Below are 24,807 nucleotides of genomic sequence, written 5' to 3'. Positions count from 1 at the left end.
CGCCCGTGTATCCCTCCACCTCCACCCACCACTCCAAGTTGCCCTGTCTTGCTGGTTGCTTTCCCCTCTCACCCGTTTGCTTTTCTCTGCTCCTACCTGCACTTCCGATGTCGCTTACCCCCACTGACACCCCATGTGTGACTTACTCCCACCCTCACGCCCCAAGTTGCTTTGACCCCTCTCCGCACCCGGGCTCCCATGTAGCGCTCGCCTCCCATTTGCTTCCGTTCCTCCCACTTCCCAAAAAATATAAAAATAAATAACTACACTTTCGCGCATTTCCCCCCTCTTATTTGCCATTTAAACGCAGATCGTTAAATTTAAGAATAAAAACGCCCCATCGTTTTTGCAGACGTATACAATCATGCAGGTGGCCGTCTTTAACTTTTTATTCTTCTTCAGCCATGCTGCACAGCATCGCGGATGCTGCACAGTGTCGCTGAAATCCACTGGCAATCCTCATAGGTCCAACAGATGAGACCTATTGGCATTGCCAATGCCTGTTGTTTAGCCTACAGCAACACGCACGCAGGGACTTGTGGTTGCACAGCACCCTATCATAGTTATTAGATCACTGATACCGTGAGGGTTTGTCTCACTGAACCGGCCAAAGACACTAGTTCTCAGACTCCTAGAGATATTGCGTGAAAGGTGCGGTGTCCTTGTGGAATGAACCATACATAAAACGGCACCCTGGTGTGCTCTGGCCGCAGACCTACCAAGGTTCGGGAATTAGAAGAAAAATTGTGTCCTAAACTCAGCGGCTGTTAATTCAAATGTAAATATGGGTTATTAGATTCCTCATGTGGACTACAAGTAAAGTAGATCTGGCAAACCCAGCCGACTCCAATTAAAACAAAAACACACAGCGTCCGGATTCTAGCAATAGGAACGCAGCACTACAGGGGTTAGAAAGCAGTTCAACACTGAACTTGCGTCGTGGTATTCCTTGCGCATCAAAGGGAGCGAGACGCTCGGGGGGTTAATTCATAGCACGCCCTGCGCCAGCAGGCAGAGGTTCAAAGGCGGGTCAGGGCGATTGAAAACTCGTGAGTATCAGCGCACACTGTAGTACCCAGGGCCGGCTTTTGGGCGGTGCGAGCGCACAGGGCGCTGGCCTCAGGGGGGCGCTGTGTTTAGCAAAAACTTCCGAAATTTGCGATTTAAAAGCACCTGCTGAAACGTTTCTTGTGCTTTTTCAAGAAACAATTAAATGTCAAGATACCTTTTGTGATTAATGTTCCTGCTAGAGAAAGAGAGATGGTAGTTTTGCCTAGTGGCAGCTTAGGCTCAACATAAAGTAGCATGGAGGATTATTATGCCTGCTGCAAAAAAACAGAACTATGGAGCATATTTAGGAAAAGTAGCGCTGCACATAGTGCAGCCCCACTTTTCTTGCACCCCTTAGCGCCCCCCTAATGTCACCATGTTTGCGTCATATTTAAAATACAGTGCACCATGGCGGTAATTAGGGAACTAGCGTCCACATTTTTTATGCTAGCTCAAAGTATTGATTATTTAGGGCATTCCTTGGACCCAATTGAATATCTCCTATGTTGTCACTTATTAAAGCTATTGAAGAAGCCCAGCCTCCCAGAGACAAGGATACGCTGTGCTCTTTCCTTGGGTTAAGTAAATACTATTTATGCTTTTATTGCACAGACATTATGAGATCTACTTACAAAAGTTGTTAAGTTTATATGGTCTGATACTGTGCAGGAGGCATTCCAAACAATAAAGAAACTCATTATTTCTGCCATTTGTCACTGACAGAAAATGTGTTGTTACAGTTCACGCCAGTCAAATTGGACTGGGGCTGTGTTTTCTCTATTTGCATGGGACAAGGAGCCTCTCGCTCACTCAGTGCTGCTGAAACTCATTACAATAAGACTGAGCATGAGGCATTTGCTTGTTCTTGGGCAGTTTAGAGATTTACGTCATTTATTTGGGGGTTCACCGTTTGACATGTACACTGATCATAAACCATTGTTACATTTACTCAATGGGAATGGTTCTGGTAAGGCATCAGCACGTCTTCTCAGGTTACTTACCAAACTACAAGAGTATATTTTCACTGTAAGGTACATTCCTGGTGGCAAGAATGCACAAGCTGACTGCCTGTCCAGATTACCAACAGCAGATTAATGCGTGGACAATAAGCAAAACAATTAAAATGTGGTTGTGTTAGTTGATGTCATTTTGGCTGATATGGATACAATTACACACAAAGACTGGTTAGATGCATCAACTCAAGATGCTGTCTTGCAAACCATTTTCACGTACATGAAGGGCTGTTGGCCCAGAGAGAAGAATGTTGAAGTTTCATTAACACAATACATGCACGTTTCTGAGGACCTTTCTGTGGTAGATGGTGTGTTATTATGGGCTGATGTTTGTGTGCCCTTATTAAGAAGCTCATAACGGATCATCTGAGTGTTAGCAGCACCAGTAAAACTCTGAAGCAGCTAAGGAAGCACAGGCTGCCAAATTAATGTACCAATTGTTTTGTGTCAGACAAGCATGAGAAGGTGCATGAATCTCTCCTGAATATGGTACCAACACCAAGGGAAGTCTGGAACAAAGAAGCTCTTGGCTTTGCTGGGCCTTTTGATCTATTACCAAATTCACAAAGGTACATGGTGGTGTTGGTAGACTATTATTCTGTATGGGTATATTTCGATTTCACTTCAGTTCCCAACACTGATTCCATCATCAATTTTTAAGGAGAATTTTTGGTGTTGAAAGGGCACCCAAAGATTGGGACTGATAATGGTACTCATTTTACATTAGGTTGCATGAAGGATTCCGTTACTGGCTTTCATATTGCACATCTTAATGTGACTTTGTTCCTCCTCTTCAAGTGGCCTTGTGGAGCGCATTAATAAATCTCTGAAGGAGGGGGCGCAAACAGCCTTATCCTTTGGCTCTGAGGAGCAATCTTTTCTAAGAGAAAAGGTCTGATCCTACTTGGTGACACCCCATACCACCACAGTATGTGTGATTCTTATTATTACGTAAAAGATTTCTTAGGTGTTTAGGTACGAGACATGAGCTAGAGAAGGCCTAATAATGTGTCTGCTATGGCTAACAGGGTGAAAACTATTCAAACTCAAATAAAAGATGCATTTAATCTAAAAAAAACAAAAAAACATATGGTCAAGCATGTAATGTTAAACATAAAAACCCAATCTCCTGTCAGGAGTCCCACAAGGGTAAGTAAAGGAAAATCTAAATTTTCAAGATTTGTATGTGTGGAGAACGTTTCTAAAGGATCACAGTTCCTTTGCACAGCAAAGTGTGGTAGAGCAGAAGAGATGTGGTTAAAATTACAGCTGAAGAAACTAGGAAAATTCAGACTGTCAAGGGTCATGATCACCATTCAAATGGTGGCTCTTGGTGGGTGAATACTGAAATGTTATCTCATCAGAGATTAGTACCCTGTAGCCCTGTCACCGGTTCCCATGATGCACTGTCAAATAAAAATATACACATTGTTGAGGAAATGGAGCACATTGTGGGCCAAGAAACACTTTCTCACGCTGGAAAAGCATTACGTAATGTTGCCATGCATGCTAAGTTCAAAGTTTACTATGTTAACTGAAAATATATGCTTTTATGTTATCATGTCCTATTCCTATGCTTAACTTAATTTTTTCAAAAGGGGGAAGGTGTTGAACCTGATACACTCGTAATTTATGCACAATTGTGTTTATACTGTTATTGTTATTAATGATATTGCTAGAGTGAGCACCTGCTGGTGCTATATTTTCACATATACAGTGTTTTTACTTAAACAACCAAGTTCTGGACCCATGCTGACTTCGGTGTTGGTTAACTCAATTACTGCTGAGCAGCCGGTGGAGAAGGAAGGCTGACTGTGGGCTCCCAATGTGTGAAGTACTGGAAGTTGGAAATAAATGTTGTTTTTTACTTTATCTGTACAAGGTCCGCCTTTAACAGCTCCTCATACTGCTTATGTTGTGTGTTAGGCCTAGGACACTGCTGCCCCCACTAGATCACCTGACGAATCTCATAGGCAAGAAGAGCACGTTAACCATGGGGTGTGCAAGCAGTGTGGTGTGCACATTATCCCACAGCCGCTTTCAGTGTCCATTTCTTCTCTGCGACTGTATCCAGTCGAAAGGCACTGCATTTGACAGCAGTGACAGGAGATGTGGGTGGTGCCTGCTGCAATGGAAGTCACTGGGACCTGACACTTCTATTTTTACAAAGTAACACTGCCCGTAATACTATACTATGCCAGCAGCTCATCCAGTACATGATTTGTTTTTTGCTTTCCGAGATTCTGTTGTTCACATTACAATGGCAAGACTACAAATCTCAGACTACAAAGAAAAAGTTTCGACCAGATGAGCTGCTCACACATGGAACTAAGAAAACTTGACATTTTTGGGCAAATTGTTACTACCAGAAGAGAATTGAGCACCCAGTCCCTTCCCAACACTCTGGTTCTGGAGTGCCCGTTATTTGATATCACCAACAGGCCCACATTTTGTTTTCTACCAGGTCGTCCATGCCCGAGCACCAGACTTTGGCTCAGATTATGTCCTTTGTCTTGATGATTCCTTGGTGTATGTGGTGGGTGAGTTGGGCCATTCGTGGGACAAGGCTAGCTGGGATAACTAGTCTAGGCCCTCTGACTAAGCACCCACTGGCATCCATGGACAATTATGGATGGACATGATATAGAGGCTTTATTATCTTCTTGGCTTCCAAACTCCTTTTCACTAGATGGGTATTGAGAGTTCTCCATTCATTTGATTTGATTACAACTAATGCTATTTGGAGACACTCATCCTCTTGGGTGGCCCGCTGAAGAGTTTCCAGTGAGAGCGTGAGGGGGCAACATCGTTGTGTCACATATTGTACGTAGACCTCTGTTGCTTCAGCTCCTTCTACTTCTGTGGGGTTTGTGGTTCATGGATGGCGTGAGAGGAAATCTGCTGGATTAATTAAGCCCGGTTGAAGCTCGACACAGCAATCAAATTCTTGGAGTTGCAACATCCACTTCTTGATGTGTGTTGGATATTTTGATGCTGTGCCCTGGAAGAGGGTTATAGAGGCTTTAGGTCCATGGTGACCACAAAAGGATGACCATAGTCACACAAATAGAAGTGTAGGCATGCCCAGTGTATGGCGATAGCTTCCCACTCAATTTGTGAATATCTCTGTTCTGTTTCACTGAGTGACCTGCTGGTATAGGTGATGTGTGTCCACCCTTCATGCTGCTGTTGTTGTGTGAGCATTGCTCCCAGTCCCTTTGGGCTTGCATCTACTGCAATGTTTGATGGTTTGCTTGGATCGAAATAGGATAGGGTGGTGCCTGCTGAGAGGGCTTCCAAAGTCTCTGAAAGGTGGCCTGTGTGTCATGCCCCTTGACCCACGGAGTGTTTGCCTTGTTCTCTCAGGGGCTGCGTGAAGCCAGTGAGGTCTGGAATGAATCGACCATAGAAGTTGACCATCCAGAGGAAGCTTCTTACTTCTGAAGCGTTGGTGGGCGCTGGAGCATTTTAGACATTCTTCACCTTGTAGGGGTCTGGCGCTCTTCCCTCTTCTGAGAATGTGTCCCCAAAGAAGCTGATCTTTTGTTTAAGGAACTCGCACTCCTCTTTGTGTAGGGTGAGCCCTGAGTCTTTTATTCACTGAAGTACTCTGCAGAGGTGGTTGTAATGATCCTTCATTGACTTGTCATATGAGTATATCGTCACTAACATTGATAACTCCAGGCTGGCCAGCAAGAACCTCACGGATAGTGTTTTGGAAAACCTCAGCAGCACTGTAAATGCCAAAGTTAAGACGGTGGTACCTCCGCAGCCATACATGCATTGAAAAAGTAGTGATGCATCTCGATTCCGGATGTAAAGGCAGCTTATGGTATCCAGATTGGAGGTCGGTTTTCGAAAACCTCTGAGCTCCATGGAGTTCCGAGAATGTTGTCCATTGTGGGTGTCAGATGTCGTTCACATTTAATGTGAATTAAGGATCCTCATTTTCACGAATATGCGGACCTCACTTAGTGTTTTCAGCTTCTTTGTGACTACAATCGGCAAAACCTAGGGTGTGGACCCTGTCACATTCTCAATAATGGTAACTTGTCCTAACTTGTTCAACTCTTCTTCAAATTTTGGTCGGAGGTGAAATGCTATGCACTGGTGTCTCAGCACTACTGGCTGGATAGATTTGTCCATGTGAAGCTTGATTTCTTTGTTCTACAGACAGTCTGTGCCTTTGAAGACTTCTGCACACTCCCCTAGCATTGCTGAGATCTCCTCTTCTTGGATTCTTCAGGCAAAAGATCTCAACTCCAGGGTTTCGGCTGTTAGCCCACTGATCAGCATGCCTTGTCCTTCCTTTGCTACATAGACTGGAGAGTCAACGCTGAGTTGCCCATGGAACACAGATTATTGGAACCACAGGCAAATACCCTGATCTTGGCTTTCTTCAGTGGGGGTGGTTTGTCAAGGGTGTGATATCTACTCACCGACATAAGTTCAATCAAGATTCCAGTCTGGGGTAGCTTTGATCACACTGCCTACCACTTGATCAGGCATTTTGGAAGGGGGCGGCATTGGAACTGGTGGCTCTGATTGTGAAGACAGTGTGAATGATGATTTATTTGTGGTCATCATCCAGGTTTCAGACTTGCCGGCAGCATCTGTACTTTTCCTTGGAGGTTTTGTACTTGGATGAGTAGCAGACTTTGGCGAAGTGGTAGTACTTCCCACACGCAGATCATAGTTTTCCGCTTGCTGGGCATTCATTCATCCTATTAGCGGGTCCTCCGCAGTATCCACAGTCTTTTAGTTTGTCTTGAGGTGTTTTGGGACTGTTGGTTTCTGGCATCTTTAGAAAGCATTGACCTGTTCTGTCTTAATAGGCCTGTGGAGAACGGCCAGTCATTCCCTTTTGGCGCCAATGGCGCTCCGTCGACAATGAATGGTTCAATTGCTATGATGGAAGACATGGTAATGCAGTTGTTGGGGTCACAAGGTCATGCATGGGATGCCCTAGTTGCAGCTGCTGCAGGTTTGTTTCACCTCGTGTCACGAGCGCAGTCTGTGTTATTGTTGTGGGACAGCCGCCAGACCGAGGATCACTGTGGAATAGTTGTTCCTCATGTTTCGGGCATCCAGTTCTTGGTATCAGGCACAGATACAGCGGACCACGTTGCAGGCTGCAGGTGTTCATCTTTTGTCTCAGTGTGCATTGATGCTTAGATCAGGAGCAGGCTCTGATGTTGGCATGGAGTGTCGCTTAGAGGCTTGCACGTGAGCCAAAACGTGCACTCACCACTACAGGAGAGTTGCAAACAGCAGCACATCCGTTTGTTGTGCTTGGGCCGTATGCTGGATGAGGCTCAGGTTAGAAACCCGCCTCATTGCCAGTGTAGGGGGCTCAATGAAAGTATCTTTCCAGCCTGTTTTAAAATGTGGGCAGACTCTTCACGACCACCCTGCCTGTCACAGTGAGGTGGAATAGTACATCTCTCTCTCCCACCAGAAGCGAGAGTCCCCAACCAGCACGTTGCGGCAAAAAGCGAAGGTGAGGCAAACCAAACTATTTGCACATTTAAGTAAAAGTGCCATGTGTAAATGGCTTTGTGAATCTGAACCCTGGTGTTCAAAGTATGTGCAATGAACACTTCAACTTCATGGGTTTGCCACTTTGCCATGGTGGATCGGACAAACATCTTCTTGCAATAAAGACCACAGTATGCAAGTTTACTACTAGGCAGTGTAAAATGCATGTCCTTATTCCAGTTAAGACCACAGACAATAGCAAAATTAAAAAAATGCTGGGTGTTTCTACATTATATAGGGATTTTCTACGTTTCCTTGAACTGGTCACCCTTTGTTTCCCTTTCCTGCTGATTTCATATTGGATTACAAAAACCTTCACAAAAAAGAACAGAATGTTGGCGGCCAGCCCAGCATTCTGGGCACTGAGGTGTCACAAGAGATGCTAACCGGAGCTCACATCCATGGTGGTACAGAGCAGGCATAGCAGACATTCCTCTCATAAAAGCTGAAAAAATCCTGAAATACTACTTACCCTGCATCTCTCATCGTTCTGCACTCTGTCCACGCAGGGACCCTCACTCTAGTCAGGGTAAAGGAGATACACACTTGGATAACCCCTGCACACCCCCTTGGAAACATGGCACGAACAGTAAGGCCTCACCCAAAGGCAATGTGTAAAGTATTTGTACCAGCACACAGTAATACAGTGAAAACACTACAAAATGGGCACTACACATGTTTAGAAAATAGTAAATATTTATCTAAATAAAACAAGACCAATACAACAAAGGTCCGACATACACAAGTAAAGATATGAATGTTGCAAGATTAAACACAAAATTTGTGCCTGGAAGCATAGATGCTGCAGTTTTATCACAGCATCATGACTGAGATGTTTTCCACAATTGATGCCACTGGTGCCAGTTAGAGAGTCACCCGGACCCCCAGGTAGAGTACCTTAAGTAAAAGTGAAGAAACAGGCCAGTGCACGGAGTCGTGGAGCGAGGCGTTGCTGGATCCAATGTGGCGTTGGTTTCGGTGCTGCGGAGCAAAGTAGCAGAGGTGTCAGTGGGAGGTGTCGGGTCCTTTCTGTGGAGCGGTGGAGGTGAGGAGGATTTGGTGCAATGTGTCAGTCCCTTAAACTTCTGGCAAGGTCTATGTCTGGCAGGTCAAGATGCTGTAGGGCAACCTCACAGGTCGTGATTATATCACAGGTTTACAAGTGCTACGACAGACTCGGGTGTCACAAACATCGGTGACACAATATTCCAATTTGATGAGTCCTCGGGATGTCAGAAGCTGCAGCAACATGAAGCCTGCGTTGTCAGTGGGAATGTCGCGCTTCAGTGAGGTCCACGGCTTCAGGTGCAGGCGGCATCACGGGTTTCGTGTAGTGGCGTCCTTGCAAAGTCGCTTAGGGTAGTCCGAAGTAGTTTCACTTCCAGGGGCCCAGTAACTGGAATGGCACCACCTGGCAAGCTAGAGTCCATAGCAAGTGAACTCAGAGACTGGTTGGTGAAGTCTTTGCTGTCTCTGAGACTTCAAAACATGAGGCAAGCTCAGTGCAAGCCCTCGGAGATACCTCTCAACCAGGAATATACCACAAAGGCCAGTCGTTGTCCTCTTTCAAGCAGAAGCAGCAAATGCAGGCCAACCCAGCAAAGCACAGTCACAGGCAAAGGGGCAGTACTCCTCCTCCAGCTCTTCTCCTTGGCAGTGGCTCCCCTTGAATCCATAAGTAATGGGTCGGTACACTTGTCAGGTCGAACTGACAGTTTAAAAACTGCACACACAGACACTGCAGTGGCAGGTCTGAGCCCTGTTTACAGGTCTACTCATGTGGGTGGTACAACTAGTGCTGCAGGCCCACTAGTAGCATTTGATTTACAGGCCCTAGGCACCTCTAGTGCACTTTACTGTGGACTTACTAATAAATCAAATATGCCAATCATGGAAAAGCAAATTACACATACATTTTACACAGGAATCACTTGCAATTTAGCACTGGTCAGCAGTGGTAAAGTGCCCAGAGTATCAAAACCAGCAAAAACAAGGTCCAGCACACAGCCACAACATAGGAAGCAGAGGCAAAAACGATAGGGGAGACCACACCAAGGATGTCAGGTATAACAGTGTCACAGAGATTATCTGTAGTAATAGTAATAAGCTGCTGCTGTGGTACAACACAATACCCCTGAATATTAGAAATGTAAACACATTTAGAATTTGAACCACTGTGCCTGGGCAATGCTAGTAACCTTGCCAAAGTGGGCATGAAAGAGCTGAAAATGGATCCTAAATGCAAGTCTGTTCTAAACTGGGGCCCCCAAAATACATTTGGCCTAGGGCCCCCAACATCCTTAAGATGTTCCTGCTTTAGATGAGCACAAGTTACACAACACATCCATTTTTCAGGCACAGGGAGATTAAATGATTTGGCAGAATCACAGGATATCGAGCTGACGCCAAGACCAGAACCAGTTCTCCAGCTCGAAAGGCAGCAGCTCAAGTCCGCTCGCGTAGGATCTCAACCTGCAAACCTTCGGAATATTTTTCCCATGCAATCATGCACAAAGTAAACGGGTTGTTGTTGGAGAATCGTCAGACACTGGAACAAACATGTTATGGCCATTGTCCCAACCCTAGGATCCAAGTGGGTCTAAAACAGGACAGAGCACCAAAAACGACAATGGCTGGCAGTCACAGAACACAATTTGACACATAGGCCCTCATTTTAAGTTCGGCAATAAAAAACACCTACCGCCGCAGCGACAGCCGCCAAAACACCATCACCGCAGCTACCAGCCGTCCTCCATATTATGACCACAGCTGGATTTCCGCCACAAGAATGGTGGAAATCCAGCTGTGGCCATAACGGCGGATGGCGGTAAGGTGGCACTGCAGCCACCAGCAGTGCCACGCCAGTAGACCGCCACCAGCCGTATTATGACCAATAATACAGCCTGGCGGTGTTCTGCTGGCCGCCGCTGCTGGCAGTAGCAGCAGCCCATCCAGTCTACTGCCGGAGGTCCCCCTGGATCAGGGTAAGTCAGGTCTTCGACAGGGGAGGGAGGTGGGGGTGTTGTGTGTGAAGGTGTGTGAATGTTTGTGTGCGCTTGGATGTGGGTGGGTGTTACGTGTTGAATGCATGTGTGCATGTATGGAGGTGTGAGTGTGTGTATATTGTGTTATGTGAATGCGTGTCTGTGTGTATGTTTAAAAGCGTGTGTGGATTTTTGTGTGTGAATGGATGTATGCATGCGTGTAAGCATGTGGGAGTGGGTGTGTGTATGCGTGTGTGTGTAAAGGGGGGTGTGAATGTGGGGTGTGGGGGACGTTTGGAGAGGTAGGGGTGTGTTATACATATTAAAACAGATTGTTTGTAAAAGAGTGTAGGATTGCAAGTATATTTACAGTGGTGAATCTGATTTCCCACTATTGGAATTATAAAGTCAAATAGAGGCAAAAGCTGAATGTTAAGACACTTTATGCAGCTTTCTCTGTCTAAGGCACGAGCAGAAGGGAAACCTGTGTGTCATCTCCATCGCCACTATATTCCCAACAATTCCACTGACCACATGTTAGCTCTGAAATAGTAATAAAGTAACAAAAAGTCACCTTTCCCTGTCCATGATGGTACCAAAGGGGGAATAAACTGCCACATCGGCCTTTTAGTCCCAACTCTTCAGTCCCTGCCCTATTACTAGGTGGGCCATTGGCCCATGAGCCCAAAGGCCATGCACCCCACAGTCCCATCACTTAGTTTGTCTTTTGCTCCCACTCTTTGTACTGTCACGATGGCTTCTGTTTTCTAGATTGATCCCTGCTAGCTTCATTTGAACTAGCCTGCTGCAGAGCTCGTAGTGGCACCTTTCCTGTTGTGCTTTGCTTTAAATCTTGAGAGATGTCTCATTGTGTTACTGGATGGACCTTTTTTGTCCACTCATCTCAGGTTGCTTCTGACCCTGGATTGTTCATGTTCATGTTCTTGTTCATGTTCTCCTGCATGGGTCCTTAACTCCGAATGAATTCTTTCAACTCTTGCAATAGGCTGGCACATCTTTCGACAGGCATTAGGCTTTGCTGGGAGCACCTTATTGGCTACCAAGCAATGGAGTTATATTTAATCAATTTAAGAGCTACTTATCAGACAAACTAAAGTAAACTTTGAAAAATGCTTCCTTTTCAACCCAGCTGCAAAGAGAAATAAGGGTCGTCTGGTAGGCACATTAGAGAAATCACCATAAACACGGTGATTTTGACAGCCAGATGCTAGAATCAGTCAGAACACGCAATTAAGTGCTTCAGAAACCAGTTCTTCTTTTGCGCAATCAGTGTTAGAATGCACTGTAAGATGTTAAGACACACATGCAGTCTCTCCCTCGTCAGTTACAGCTTCCCGTTGGAGTAAGCTTAGCCAGGAGATTCTCACAGTGGCTGCAGTGTGGATACACATCACAGAAACAGAAAAAGAGGATGCTGCCATCTAATCTTCATTACTCCTAGCACTGCTCACCTTCATCAACTTTCTTGCTTGTGATTGGTCCTCCTTTTTACCTGCATCCAGATATTGGCCGAGCATCAATGTCTGAAGCATAGAAGTGTAGGACAGGATGGGTAGATGTGGAGACTCTAAAAGCGCAGTAGGACTTGATCATCAAGGTATTACCTCCGAGTCAGGCTTCCTCATCCAAAGTTCTCTTTCTTGAATCATGTCAAACTACACCAGGGATCTGGACAAGTCACCAACCACAAGATGCATGCTGCCATGCACCAGTGCACTTAATTACAAAATACAGCACTGAACTCACAACCGTAACCATTGGGAGTCCAATGTCTTCAGTCTCTAATCTGCCATGATATAGGGGCAGGTGTTTCCATGTAGATCTTCACAAGAGGCATAAAGAATGACATTTCTTTAGATCTTATGGGAGATGCTTCAAAACATCCAGTGCATATCTCCATGTGACACTAGATCCCTTTGAATCATTCACTCCGTAGACTGCTGGATTATTCTTCACCAATTCAAAGGTGGGAGTCAGCCCCCACCCCCCTCCAGTCACATGTATCTTTCACCGACCCTGCCCAAAGGACACAACTGTCAAGGGGTCCAATAACACACAGCGCAATCTACGCAATACCAACCAGCAGAGCCAATACCACACCAGGACTGGTTCAAGACGCCTCAAATTTCAAGGAGCCCCTTTGCTGCTCGATACAACTGTATTTCGCATATCAGCAGCAATCTCACACCATGCCGCACTGAAGGCAGTTTCTTATATAAAGCTTTCACTGCAGCTGGAAATTGGCATTCACAGGTTCGGCAAACGTTTTGCTGTAAATGCTAAATCCCCTCTTGAAAGGGTTAACTAAGGCCACCATGCTTTTACCAACCTCAGTCACTCCAATGTGTCTCTGGACAACATATTGTTCATAGTAAATTTGGACCAGATCAGTATAGTGTTCCAAATGCAACGAAATGGGTGAATTCAAACTAAGAATATACCACCTTAAGCTTACTAGTGCATTGCTATATACAGTAAGATATTTACAGCTAGCAGGAAAGCACGACACCAAGGACACAGTGCTCCAGTCCTAGAATTTTCTTTTACAAATGTTTGTTTTCAGATGTATTGGATCGTCATGTTCCTGAACAACGGCCACAACTACCCAAATGACCTGGCCATCTTAAACATAAATTCTCAAATGCTTAACGTCTGTAAAAACGGGTGCTTAACTTCAGTAAAACAGGTATTTTTTAACAGGACGTTTGCTATGGACGTAGCTGCCTTCTTGCCCCACGTAATATGACCACATGAGCGCACGGGTTTTACAGCAGTGACCCTGGTGTGCTCATCTTCCCTCTCCTTGCTGTCCCTCACCAGTGTACTTTTTCTTGCCTCCTCTGTGTTGCACTCCTCCGTGTGTGATTTCCCTACGCTGTTTCCTCGCCCGTGTATCCCTCCACCTCCGCCCACCACTCCAAGTTGCCCTGTCTTGCTGGTTTGCTTCCCCTCGTGCGCCACACAGATTCCCCTCTCACCCGTTTGCTTTTCTCTGCTCCTACCTGCACTTCCCATGTCGCTTACCCCCACTGACACCCCATGTGTGACTTACTCCCACCCTCACGCCCCAAGTTGCTTTGACCCCTCTCCGCACCCGGGCTCCCATGTAGCTCTCGCCTCCCATTTGCTTCCGCCACACCCACTTCCAAATAAATACATTAATAAATAACTACACTTTCGCGCATTTTCCTCCTCTTATTTGCCTTTTAAACGCCGATCGTTAAATTTAGGAGTAAAAACGCCCCATCGTTTTTGCAGACGTATACAATCATGCAGGTGGCCGTCTTTAACTTTTTATTCTTCTTCAGCCATGCTGCACAGCATCGCGGATGCTGCACAGTGTCGCTGAAATCCACTGGCAATCCTCATAGGTCCAACAGATGAGACCTATTGGCATTGCCAATGCCTGTTGTTTAGCCTACAGCAACACGCACGCAGGGACTTGTGGTTGCACAGCACCCTATCATAGTTATTAGATCACTGATACCGTGAGGGTTTGTCTCACTGAACCGGCCAAAGACACTAGTTCTCAGACTCCTATTGCGTGAAAGGTGCGGTGTCCTTGTGGAATGAACCATACATAAAACGGCACCCTGGTGTGCTCTGGCCGCAGACCTACCAAGGTTCGGGAATTAGAAGAAAAATTGTGTCCTAAACTCAGCGGCTGTTAATTCAAATGTAAATATGGGTTATTAGATTCCTCATGTGGACTACAAGTAAAGTAGATTCTGGCAAACCCAGCTGACTCCAATTAAAACAAAAACACACAGCGTCCGGATTCTAGCAATAGGAACGCAGCACTACAGGCGGTTAGAAAGCAGTTCAACACTGAACTTGCGTCGTGGTATTCCTTGCGCATCAAAGGGAGCGAGACGCTCGGGGGGTTAATTCATAGCACGCCCTGCGCCAGCAGGCAGAGGTTCAAAGGCGGGTCAGGGCGATTGAAAACTCGTGAGTATCAGCGCACACTGTAGTACCCAGGGCCGGCTTTTGGGCGGTGCGAGCGCACAGGGCGCTGGCCTCAGGGGGGCGCTGTGTTTAGCAAAAACTTCCGAAACTTGCGATTTAAAAGCACCTGCTGAAACGTTTCTTGTGCTTTTTCAAGAAACAATTAAATTTCAAGATACCTTTTGTGATTAATGTTCCTGCTAGAGAAAGAGAGATGGTAGTTTTGCCTAGTGGCAGCTTAGGCTCAACATAAAGTAGCATGGAGGATTATTATGCCTGCTGCAAAAAAACAGAACTATGGAGCATATTTAGGAAAAGTAGCGCTGCACATAGTGCAGCCCCACTTTTCTTGCACCCCTTAGCGCCCCCCTAATGTCACCATGTGTGCGTCATATTTAAAATACAGTGCACCATGGCGGTAATTAGGGAACTAGCGTCCACATTTTTTATGCTAGTCCGGCGCTTTGCAGGATTAGCGTAAAAAATGTTGATGCTAATCTTGCAAAGCACCCAGAGGCCCATTGTAGCCAGTGGAAGCCTACTTTAAATGCCTGCTCTGAGCAGGCATTAAAAGTGCAGGAAAAAAATGATGCAAAGAAATCTCACAGATTTCTTTGCGTCATTTGTTAGCCCCCCTAACGAGGGGGATGCCCCCTTTGCATATATTATGCCTGGCGCTGGCATAATGTAGGGCAAAAGGTTGCAAAGAGGTGAAACACATGCCTCTTTGTAAATCTGGCGCAGCGTTTTTTGCCTTCTAGCGCCAAATTAGTGTAAAAAAATGACACTAATGTGGCATTAGAATGGCACTAGGGGCTCTTAAATATGCCCCTATGGCAGTACTTAATTTGTGCTTGCTGTTTCCGGTGTGGAGCACCAGCACTCATTTGGGAAAGACGGAGGAAGAGAAAAACGAAAAAGCCTTACTATGGGAAAAAGCAGAAATCCGCAGAGTGAGCTGAAGGGGCAGGGAGTGCCTGTAAATGGTTGAAGAGGCCCCAGATGGCTTCAGGATTACGCTGCCTCTGTATTCTGTGTTCACACATTTAATTGCTGCAGCTGCGTGTTTAAGAGGAGGGCTTTGGCACATTTTTATTTACAAATTAAGCACTGCCCTTTAGGGCATATTTGAAAAAAAGTGGCGCTGCACACAGTGCTGCACCACTTTCATTGCACTCCTTAGCACCACCCTTAACACCACCATGTGTATGTCATATTTAAAATACGGTGCACCATGCTGGTAGTTAGGGGACTAGCGTCATCATTTGTTATGCTAGTCCAGAGCTTCGCAGTTTTAGCATAAAAAATGTTGACACTAGTCCTGCAAAGCCCCCAGAGGCCCATCGTAACGAATGGAAGCCTCCTTTCAATGCCTGCTCTGAGCCGGCGTTAAAAGTGCTGGAAAAAAATGACGCAAAGAAACCTGTCAGATTTCTTTGTGCCATTTTTTTGCCCCCTAACAGGGGGGAAGCCCCCTTTCCATACGTTATGCCTGGTGCAGGCATAATGTAGTGCAAAGTGCTACAAAGGGTTACAAAGTGGCGCAATGCATGCATTGCGCCACTTTGTAAAGACGGAGCAGCGTTTTTGGCCTTCTTACGCCACATTAGCTTAAAAAACATTACACTAATGTGTCCTTAGAATGGCACTAGGAGCTCTTAAATATGCCCCTGTGAGGTATATTTGAAAAAAGTGGCTATGCACACAATGCTGCACCACTTTTCTTGCGCCCAGTGGTGCTTCCCCTAACGCCACCATGTGTGCGCTGTATTTAAAATACAGCGTACCATGGTGGTAGTTAGGGCACTAGTGTCTGAATTTTTTACGCTAGTACAGCGCTTTGCAGGATTAGCGTAAAAAAATGTTGATGCTAATCCTGCAAAGCACCCTGAGGCCCATTGTAACCAACAGAAGCCTCCTTTTTACGCCTGCTCCGAGCAGGCGTTAAAAGTGCAAGAAAAAAATGATGCAAAAAACTCTGTCAGATTTCTTTGCGCCATTCTTTTGGCCCACCATGACGTGGGAATGCTACCTTTGCATACATTATGCCTGGCACACGCATAATGTAGCGCAAAGGGATACAAAGTGGCGCAATGCATGCATTGCGCCACTTTGTAAATATGGCACCGTGTTTTTGGCCTTCTAACGCCACATTAGTGTAAAAAAAAATATCGCTAGTGTGACGTTATAAGGGCGCTAGGGGCTCTTAAATATGCTCCTATATTTTAAGTGGCTAGCTGAGTGGATTAGTAAAGCCAGCCTGTACAAGTGCTTTAAAATACGTGAATGTATGTGAAAGAGTAGCGATGGAGAGATGAGGAGCACATTTGCTGGGTGGTAGTGGCTGAAACCGAGGAGGAGGTCATGGAGTAGGGGACGCCCCAATAAACTGTCGCACAGTGCGCCACAAGTCCTAAATCCGGCCCTGGTAGTAACTAACTACATCACTAGGTGGAGAGCGGAGTGCACGGGATGCTCGGGTTGGGAATAAAATGCGGTCAATCAACTATGTGATAGAATCTGTGACAGGGTCCAAGCCCCTTCTTGCCAAAGTCTGAGATATGAAAGTGCAGCGGCAATAAATTCAAACTTGCAGAACATTTATAAAAAAAAAAAACTAAAACGAGCACGAAAAGAGTAACTATTTACAAGCCAGTTGATGCGATCGCACTCAAAACATCGTGATCAGATTTCAGGGCACAATGTTAAGTCTTACCTGTGATGAGCACCGCCTTCCCTTGTGCCGGTAGCATATCCTGTGGGGGCACACAGAGCGCCGAGAGCAGGCATGCCCCGCAGAATAGAGGCAGCCCCACATGAGCGGGCAGGGAGCAGGCAGACAGCGCTGCTATCAGGAGCAGGGCGCACGCAGTCCGCCCCTCCTTCTGCACCTGCTTCCCGCGGAGTCTATACAGCACCCAACCTCCACAGACTGCACTGATGCCCACAAAGAGCAGTCTCAGGATCTCTAATGGGGGCATGACACAGGCAGGGTCACCTCCACAGGACAGTACAGGCAGACACGGCGTCTCACCACGAGAAACGCTGCAGACCCGCTAGAACTGGATACAGGCAGCACGGTAATGTCCCCAAAGTTAAGCATGTGTGATGGTAGCAGCCTCTGGTATAAATACCATAGGCCGCCCCTCGCCCCACCTCCTTCTCGTGAGGTTTTGTTTTCCATGGTGTGTGGCTCCGCCCCTTTGTGGTTATCTCTTGTCTTAGAGTGATTGACAGACACTACAGGATTAGCCCGAGAGAACAGACCTCTCACAGCTTCTGCAGATCTCGTAGGCTCGAGCGCAGGCTCACTTTCTACAAAGCGCACTATAGAAATATAGCACACTTTCCGGATTCCTATAGAAAGGAAGGTGTATTCCACATACTTAAAATGTTACTTCATTTAACAAAAGTGAGCCTAACACTCGTGCACAGGGCCATTCATATTTGTCAGTTTACACCCTGCGTAAATGCTGCCATGTGCAAAGTGCAAGGGTGTGTGCTTCTCACTATGAGTCATAAGTTAGGACTCTATGCAACTTCCTTGTGGCATACACTATGTGGGTGCAGGATACATTTACAAGCACTCTAGGAAAAACACAACGGAAGTGTATCTTCTGCACTCATTGCATAACGTAGGAACTCGTCTGGAACAATGAAAACCCAGCACGCCGATTGGTTAGTGGTCCACCAATGAACATGCGGAGGATGCTACAGCAGGGATGCAAAGGTACTAAAGAAATGTATACACTCAAAATGTTCTATGTAGTGGCGTAACGAAACTTGAGGCCCTCACCTGCAAAGTACATGGAGGGTCCCCGCTGTGAACTCACTCCGGACCTGTCAGGGTACTGTGCTGAGGCCCCCCTTGGAGCTCAGAGGTCCCCCCTCCCCTTCTTCTCCCGCACCGCAGGGGCTGCGGGGGCCTTCCTTACACCACTGGTTCTTCAGTAAATACCTGCATGCAACTGCCTTTCATTGAAAAGAAACTAAGTTGCCTGGCAGATCTGTATGGTTGGTATTCTTTTTAATTTTGAGGGAGTTCAGATTCTGTCTGGCCTATAAAGTACTTGAGATGTGTCAACTGGGATAGGAATGAAAGGCCTCAGAGAGTGAGGAAACCTGGGCTATACCATTCACACTCTGTACGACCTGTAATGGCTTATTCTGTGTTTTCCACACTGGACGTTACGACGAGAGCCTACCGGAAGAGCTCCACATTATTGTTTTTCTCCCCAATTGCGAGGAGGGTGCAGCTGAAGGGTACCCCACTAATACTGGAAGATGGTTACTGCAGCCTTCACAGCCGATGCAGCAAATAATGGTTGGTGGAGGTGATTTAAAATGCAGGGGCAAATATTTGTTAGGTCGCACCTACAGCCAGTTCAGCTGTTTGCTTGCAGACATAGGAATACTGCATCCATTGTAGACGTAGGGTGGGCTTCGCATCTATCCCTTGCTCATGATTCAGTAGCTTTTTTGTCCTTTCCTGAGCCTTTCCCACCGAAGAAGTATTTCGGTCTTACCATGTTTGATTGGATGAGCTGTATTCTTCCACAGTTAATGACGTTGATGGTGACGTTAAAGGGCATGGGGGACTATTGTCTCTCCCGCTATTTGTCCTTCCCTGCCCTTTCCTGTTCTTTACGACTCCCTGCCCTCTTTATAACTAATTAGCCCCCACTGAACTTGTATGTCTGCAAACGCCTCTTGGGCTCCCACCATTGCGCACCTCTGTATCAGCAGATGACCGTCTTTAAATGGATTTTAAACAATGCCATGATGGCTAGCAACATGTGCACATGCATATGTGGTATCCGAATCTGATTTTTTTTTTCTTTTCAAGAAAAAAACATAAAAAAATGGCAGGCGCACATGCATGCTCACATGCAGAAGTTATCTTTAAATATTTTTCATTAAAACAAAAGGAAACCATTTCAAGATGGCCAATATGCAGGTAGACACACAATGGCCACCTTGAAAAGAAGTAATTTTTTGTTTTCAGAAAAATTATTAAAGATGGGGTAGTTCACATGTATGGCAGTAATCTCTGAATTATTATTCTTAAAACAAAAGAAAAAAACATTCCAACATGGTCACCAAATAAGCAAATCCGTGTCATCAAACTGGGAACAAAAACGAAAGTATTGGCAAAGCTGACTGAATGTTACAGGCAAGGCTTATTGTCATTTCGAATGCTTGTTTACCGGTGCAAGAGGGACAAGGTGTACCATCTCTCTCTTAGAAAATCCATTTGGTTCCCAAAACTGCAGTACTTCACCCCCCATGAATGTGTTTTTCATGGTTTTGTTTGTGTATCCTTTTTGGGAGTCCAAGAGTTGTGTTAATGTTTTCCCCTGCTAGGACACACTTAGCTTTAGTCACAATATAATTCCTGCATGTGAGTTTTGCTTACATTCTGAATTTACTAGTCCTCGGTTTTCACTTATAAATCCGGTTACATATGTGTTTTACCAACCCATGATTCTGTAATATTATGCAGGAGTATAATCCACGGAATGGGTGGGAATTCTTGTTTTAGGACAGGGGTCTCTGGTAAGTTTGTGAACATCCACAAACATAAGGGTTTGTTAGGCTTATGCCCAACTGGCATAAATTATCTTACTTATAAGTCTCTAGTATATGGTAGTATATGGTAGCAGGGGTACCCAGAGCCTGTGAGTTAAAGTTCCCCTTAAAGACTACAGCACTTCTTGTGCTACCAAAAGTGTTACAAAATAAAACATGTCTCCAAGCCTGCCACTGCAGACTGGTAGTGCAGTTGTAGACTGCTAAATTGAGTATGCCACTAAAACTAATAGAAAAATTCAGACCTCCCTGTTAAATACCTATAAGTCACAATTTAAGGTAGGCCAATCAAGCCCTAAGGCAGAGTACTGTACGGTAAAAACTAGGTATGTCTTTTTATATGTCCTAAAAGTAAAACCCCCAATTTGACATTTTTACTGTAATAAGGCCATTAGCCCCACTGGCAACTACATGCTTACAGCTCTGCTGTACTAATTTCTGAATGATACTACTAAAGGTAATACTCCAAGGTATCAAAAGAATAATTGCAGTAAACCCACCTTGATGCCCAAGTCAAATTTCAGGTAACATTTGAGTAAAAACCAAATCTAGAAACTTGCCATGCTGTTGTCCAAGTTTTATAGTGGCCATTTATAGTTGCTGGCCTTGAGAAAGCCTTCCACCCTTCTGGTGAGAGGTGTGGACAACTCCCAGGAAAGGACACAAAAGAGGTCCTCCATTGGTAGAGGTGTTTACCTCTCCCTGGCAGAAAGCCACACACGGTGTAAACTCAAAGTTTGTGCTTCAAAGTGGAAGCCGCCTTTGAAAGGAAAATGGTGAACACACACAAGAGGGGCTGCTCTTTTGTTCTGGAAGACAGGTCAAGGTTGGGGGGAGAGTAGGGAAAACAGTTCCCAAATCAGTTTTCTCATGGTTGCATAGCCTTCAGGTACCTACACCTCCAGGGGGGGCACCAGGCTCTGCACACTAAGAGAAGGGTCTGCCATCTCGGGAGTGGGCCAAATATTGCCCTCAAAAATAGCTTAAAGACTCACTTTGCAGGAAGTCAGCATCAGGCAGGAGAGGACCTGGTAGCCCATATGCTAATAGTCACTGCATCCCAAAAGAGCAAGTTCTGGGCACAAAAGTCGCACATGTAGGACCCAGATTTCAGATCACATCTGCACTAGAGAGATGATTGAAGAAGGACAGCCCTGCTTTTCACTGGACCTGATAAAAAGAGAGGATGCACCAAAGACTGGACTGAACTTGCTACTCCTGGACTAGCTCAGAGAGGACTGTGCCTGTGGTGCCCTGCTTGAAGAAAAGTTGTCCCTGACCCCCAGACAGAAAAGGTGAACTCCAAGAGTCAGTTGGCTGTCTTCCTGTTACAGTTCCAGTGCCAAAAAAGCTGTGGAAGTCTGCCTTAGTGAATTTGTAGCCATAATTGTTGATTACCATTGACCACTGATGTACAACCTGGGAGACTGATATTTATACTTTTTTACGTTGAGACTCAGGCCCATATTTATACTTTTTTAGCACCGCATTTACGTTGTTTTTTGATGCAAAATCGGCGCAAACTTACAAAATACAATTGTATTTTGTGAATTTGCGCCGCATTTGCGTAAAAAAACAACGTAAATGCGGTGCTAAAAAAGTATAAATATGGGCCTGAGTCTCATTTCTCTAAGGTTGCACTAGAGTCTGCTGGACCAGGGAAAATCATTGGGACACTGTTTGGTCACACAAGAAGGACACTAGCCTCAGTTCAAGTGAACCACTGATTTCACTGTGACCAGGGACCAGTAGATCAGTGACAACTGGTTTTTGGCTGGACCTTAATTTGACTTCAAGGAACATCAAACTCTGTGGCTGAAGCCGTCCCACCATGTCATGAACTGAGTGGTGTCCCCAGGAATACCCTGATCGACCAGATCAGCATTCACAGCATCCTTTAGCCTCCTGTATCCCTTGCATCAGCTCCACTCCATTAATGCCTATGGTGATTTGCCTATACATCATGGAAATGGACTGGAGACTGCTGTAACTGTCCTACTAATCCTCTTTGGCCCTGTAACTTGCTTCCCCTTGGAGCTGGTTGCCAAAAGTGAGCCAGAGTACCCAAATACAACTTTAAAAAAGTTTTCAAGTTTTCAAAGTAACCACTTACTGCGATAGTTGACAATGAGTGTTTGCATTTTGGGTGAAAAGCAGTGACTTATGATTCGCTTTATAATTTATATCCTCTGAACCTTTTGGTGTATTTTGTTTGTTTTGGTGTCTAAAAATTCATAAAAATAAGAGCTATTTTTATAATTTGTTGTGGGATTTCATTTGTGTCATTTTTCTTTATTATTCAATTGATTCATTGTTTTGGTACTTTGAAATGCTTTGTACTTGTTTCTTTCTTAAAGCCTGAATGCTGCTAGCCACTTGTCTATGTCATTATCCTTGACATATTTAGGTAAAATTCCCTTGTGCAATCTAGAATCATAGGCCACCCTGCACTTTCCTTAGAGTCTTTGTGGCTGTCAATATTATCTTGGGACTTCTAGCCCTGCTTGACCCTTCTTTCTTCAATGACCAGTCTCCTTTCCTCCACCTCAAGAAAGTGTACTTATTCCTCAAGGTTTCTTAGCTCCCTCTCTGATGTTGTGCTACTCTCACTGCCAAATATTGAGGGGAGTCTCTGGTGGATTCTGCTTGTCAGGCTGTCACAGTTCCCCTCGTCATCCTCACTGATTACCTGACAGTTCAGCCTTTTGGTGCAGCCTCTCTTTGCCAGGTCCATGGAACAGCAGGGCAGTCCTTCTTCAGTCCTCTCACCAGACAACACTCATTCTCAGCATACCCAGAATGAAGATGAGCTCAAGCAGAATGGATCCTTTCACCAGGGCCACCAAAAAATTAAAGTAAAGAAAAAGTGCTCAGAGAAAGACTTGGGATGTTTGCTGAAAATGTGGTCAGCAAGGCCATAGAAAAGGGAATTGTCTTTGGCTGAAATGCATGACCCGACTCCTCCATGACGTCTGTGGAACTGTGACTCGTGGCATTGTATAGTGGCAAATTATGCTCTGGAGTTGTCTATAACATTGTACTGGATACCTACCGCCATCTACCAATAAGTTTCCAAGTTAAAAGGTGTATTGTTAAGAAACCAAAAATGTGCTTGCAATTATGTTATGTGGAGCAAGCCAATACAGTTAATGATTATACACCTGATGAAGAGAAGTGTTTCTACAAATGCACTCAATGACAAAAAAATGTTCGATATTATTTCTTGGAACTAATTATTAATACGTGAAGAGAACAAGCCAGTACAAAGTTGATAATTCATGTGGTGAAAATGTTATTAAACATTAAGCAATTAGCACTATTCATTGGTAGCCAGTCTGGTGCCAACCACAAAGCAGATTAGGCAAGTAATAACTACCATCTGATCACACGTTTCCTTAGCTAGATGTTTTCTCACTCTCTTAAGAGCTATGTTGATAGCAGATATATATTCATGCAAAATATGGTAGATTTATCCCATACTTTAGAAACGCTGTAGATCACTTATTTTGTGTAAAATAAGTTATATGTTTTGCTCTTTCGTAGACTAAATTAAACACTGGAGAGAATAATTTGATCAATCCTATTTTGGGTTGCTGCCCTTCTCCTGACAACTCTGCCTCTACCTAAAGTAACAAAAGCCCCAGAAACTCCTGCAACTTGAAAGCCTAGACTGAGTGAAATTAATGAAGGTTTAAGTGAACTTCTAAATTCCGAGAGCTGAAAGGCTAGTTCAGAAATAAAGAAAGAAAGAGTGACATACACCAAAGGCAGCTAATACGATGTTATTGATAACATTCTGGAAGGCATTTTGGTGTTATTTTCAGCAGCTCTCTGGAAGTAAGTGAAAAGGTTTAGAGCATTCACGAAGTCTTCGCTCTGACATCTTACGAGGGCAGATAAGGGCTCCTGCTAAGAAGGTAGAAGGGGAGTAAGTGCAGATTGCTTTTTGTTAAAGTGTGTTCGTAAAATGTGATCTGCCAAATTAAATGTCAGAGATGATGACGAAGTACAACTTGGTAGAAGTGGTTTACAATCAAACCTCTATAAACCTAAGTGTAAGTGGGTATAGCGTAAATAAAGACAGTTGAAAACATTTTGGGTTGGTGCTCTGTTGGTATCAAAGACCCTACTACCAGGGGTGCAAATTTTCATTGAACCAAAAGATCTACTGTGTACCATAAGCAAACAAAGGCACCACAGCACTGAAATAGACGTCCAAAAAATGTTGAAAGTCCCTAAAGTAAAAATTCCTATTAATGTTTTCACAGCATGGTTCATTGAAAAAAAGTTCAGTATACTTGTAATAGGACAACAGCCGACACATATTTCATCATGCAGTGACTTTTCCAAGGCTCTGAAATCATGTACAAATAAATCACAATCAAAATGTATGAGAATGCAGAGACAAATATCATAAATTCTAGCGCAAGTAACAGTACAAGATATATTAAACCTGTGATAGAGAACAAAGATTGTGGTGACAATACACAAAAGAGGGGGAGATGAAAGCTCCTATCATGATAATTCACAATCAGATGTCTTTAGTAATGAATAGTATAGATCCGAAAAGCCATAAGAAATATTCAAGGTGCAAACAATAAGCAAAAAATAAGGAAAAAGAAATTGTGAGGGTGAAGAAGACAGGACAAAAAAAAAATTATTCC

The 24,807-nt window shown here is 44.8% G+C and overlaps 1 protein-coding gene across 1 annotated transcript in view; it reads right to left on the bottom strand.

Annotated features, from left to right (window-relative positions):
- HSD17B2 (hydroxysteroid 17-beta dehydrogenase 2) overlaps positions 1 to 17,657 on the bottom strand; it is a 275,549-nt gene extending 257,892 nt beyond the window's left edge. The window contains exon 1 of the mRNA XM_069216620.1: positions 17,271 to 17,657. Coding sequence (XP_069072721.1) covers positions 17,271 to 17,535 — 265 coding nt within the window. The 5' untranslated portion in view covers positions 17,536 to 17,657. The remainder of the gene's footprint in view (positions 1 to 17,270) is intronic.
- Between the last annotated feature and the right edge of the window lie 7,150 nt (positions 17,658 to 24,807).

The sequence above is a fragment of the Pleurodeles waltl genome, chromosome 12, assembly GCF_031143425.1.
Source record: "Pleurodeles waltl isolate 20211129_DDA chromosome 12, aPleWal1.hap1.20221129, whole genome shotgun sequence".
Lineage (NCBI taxonomy): Eukaryota > Metazoa > Chordata > Amphibia > Caudata > Salamandridae > Pleurodeles > Pleurodeles waltl.
This window is presented reverse-complemented; position numbering and strand designations above follow the sequence as displayed.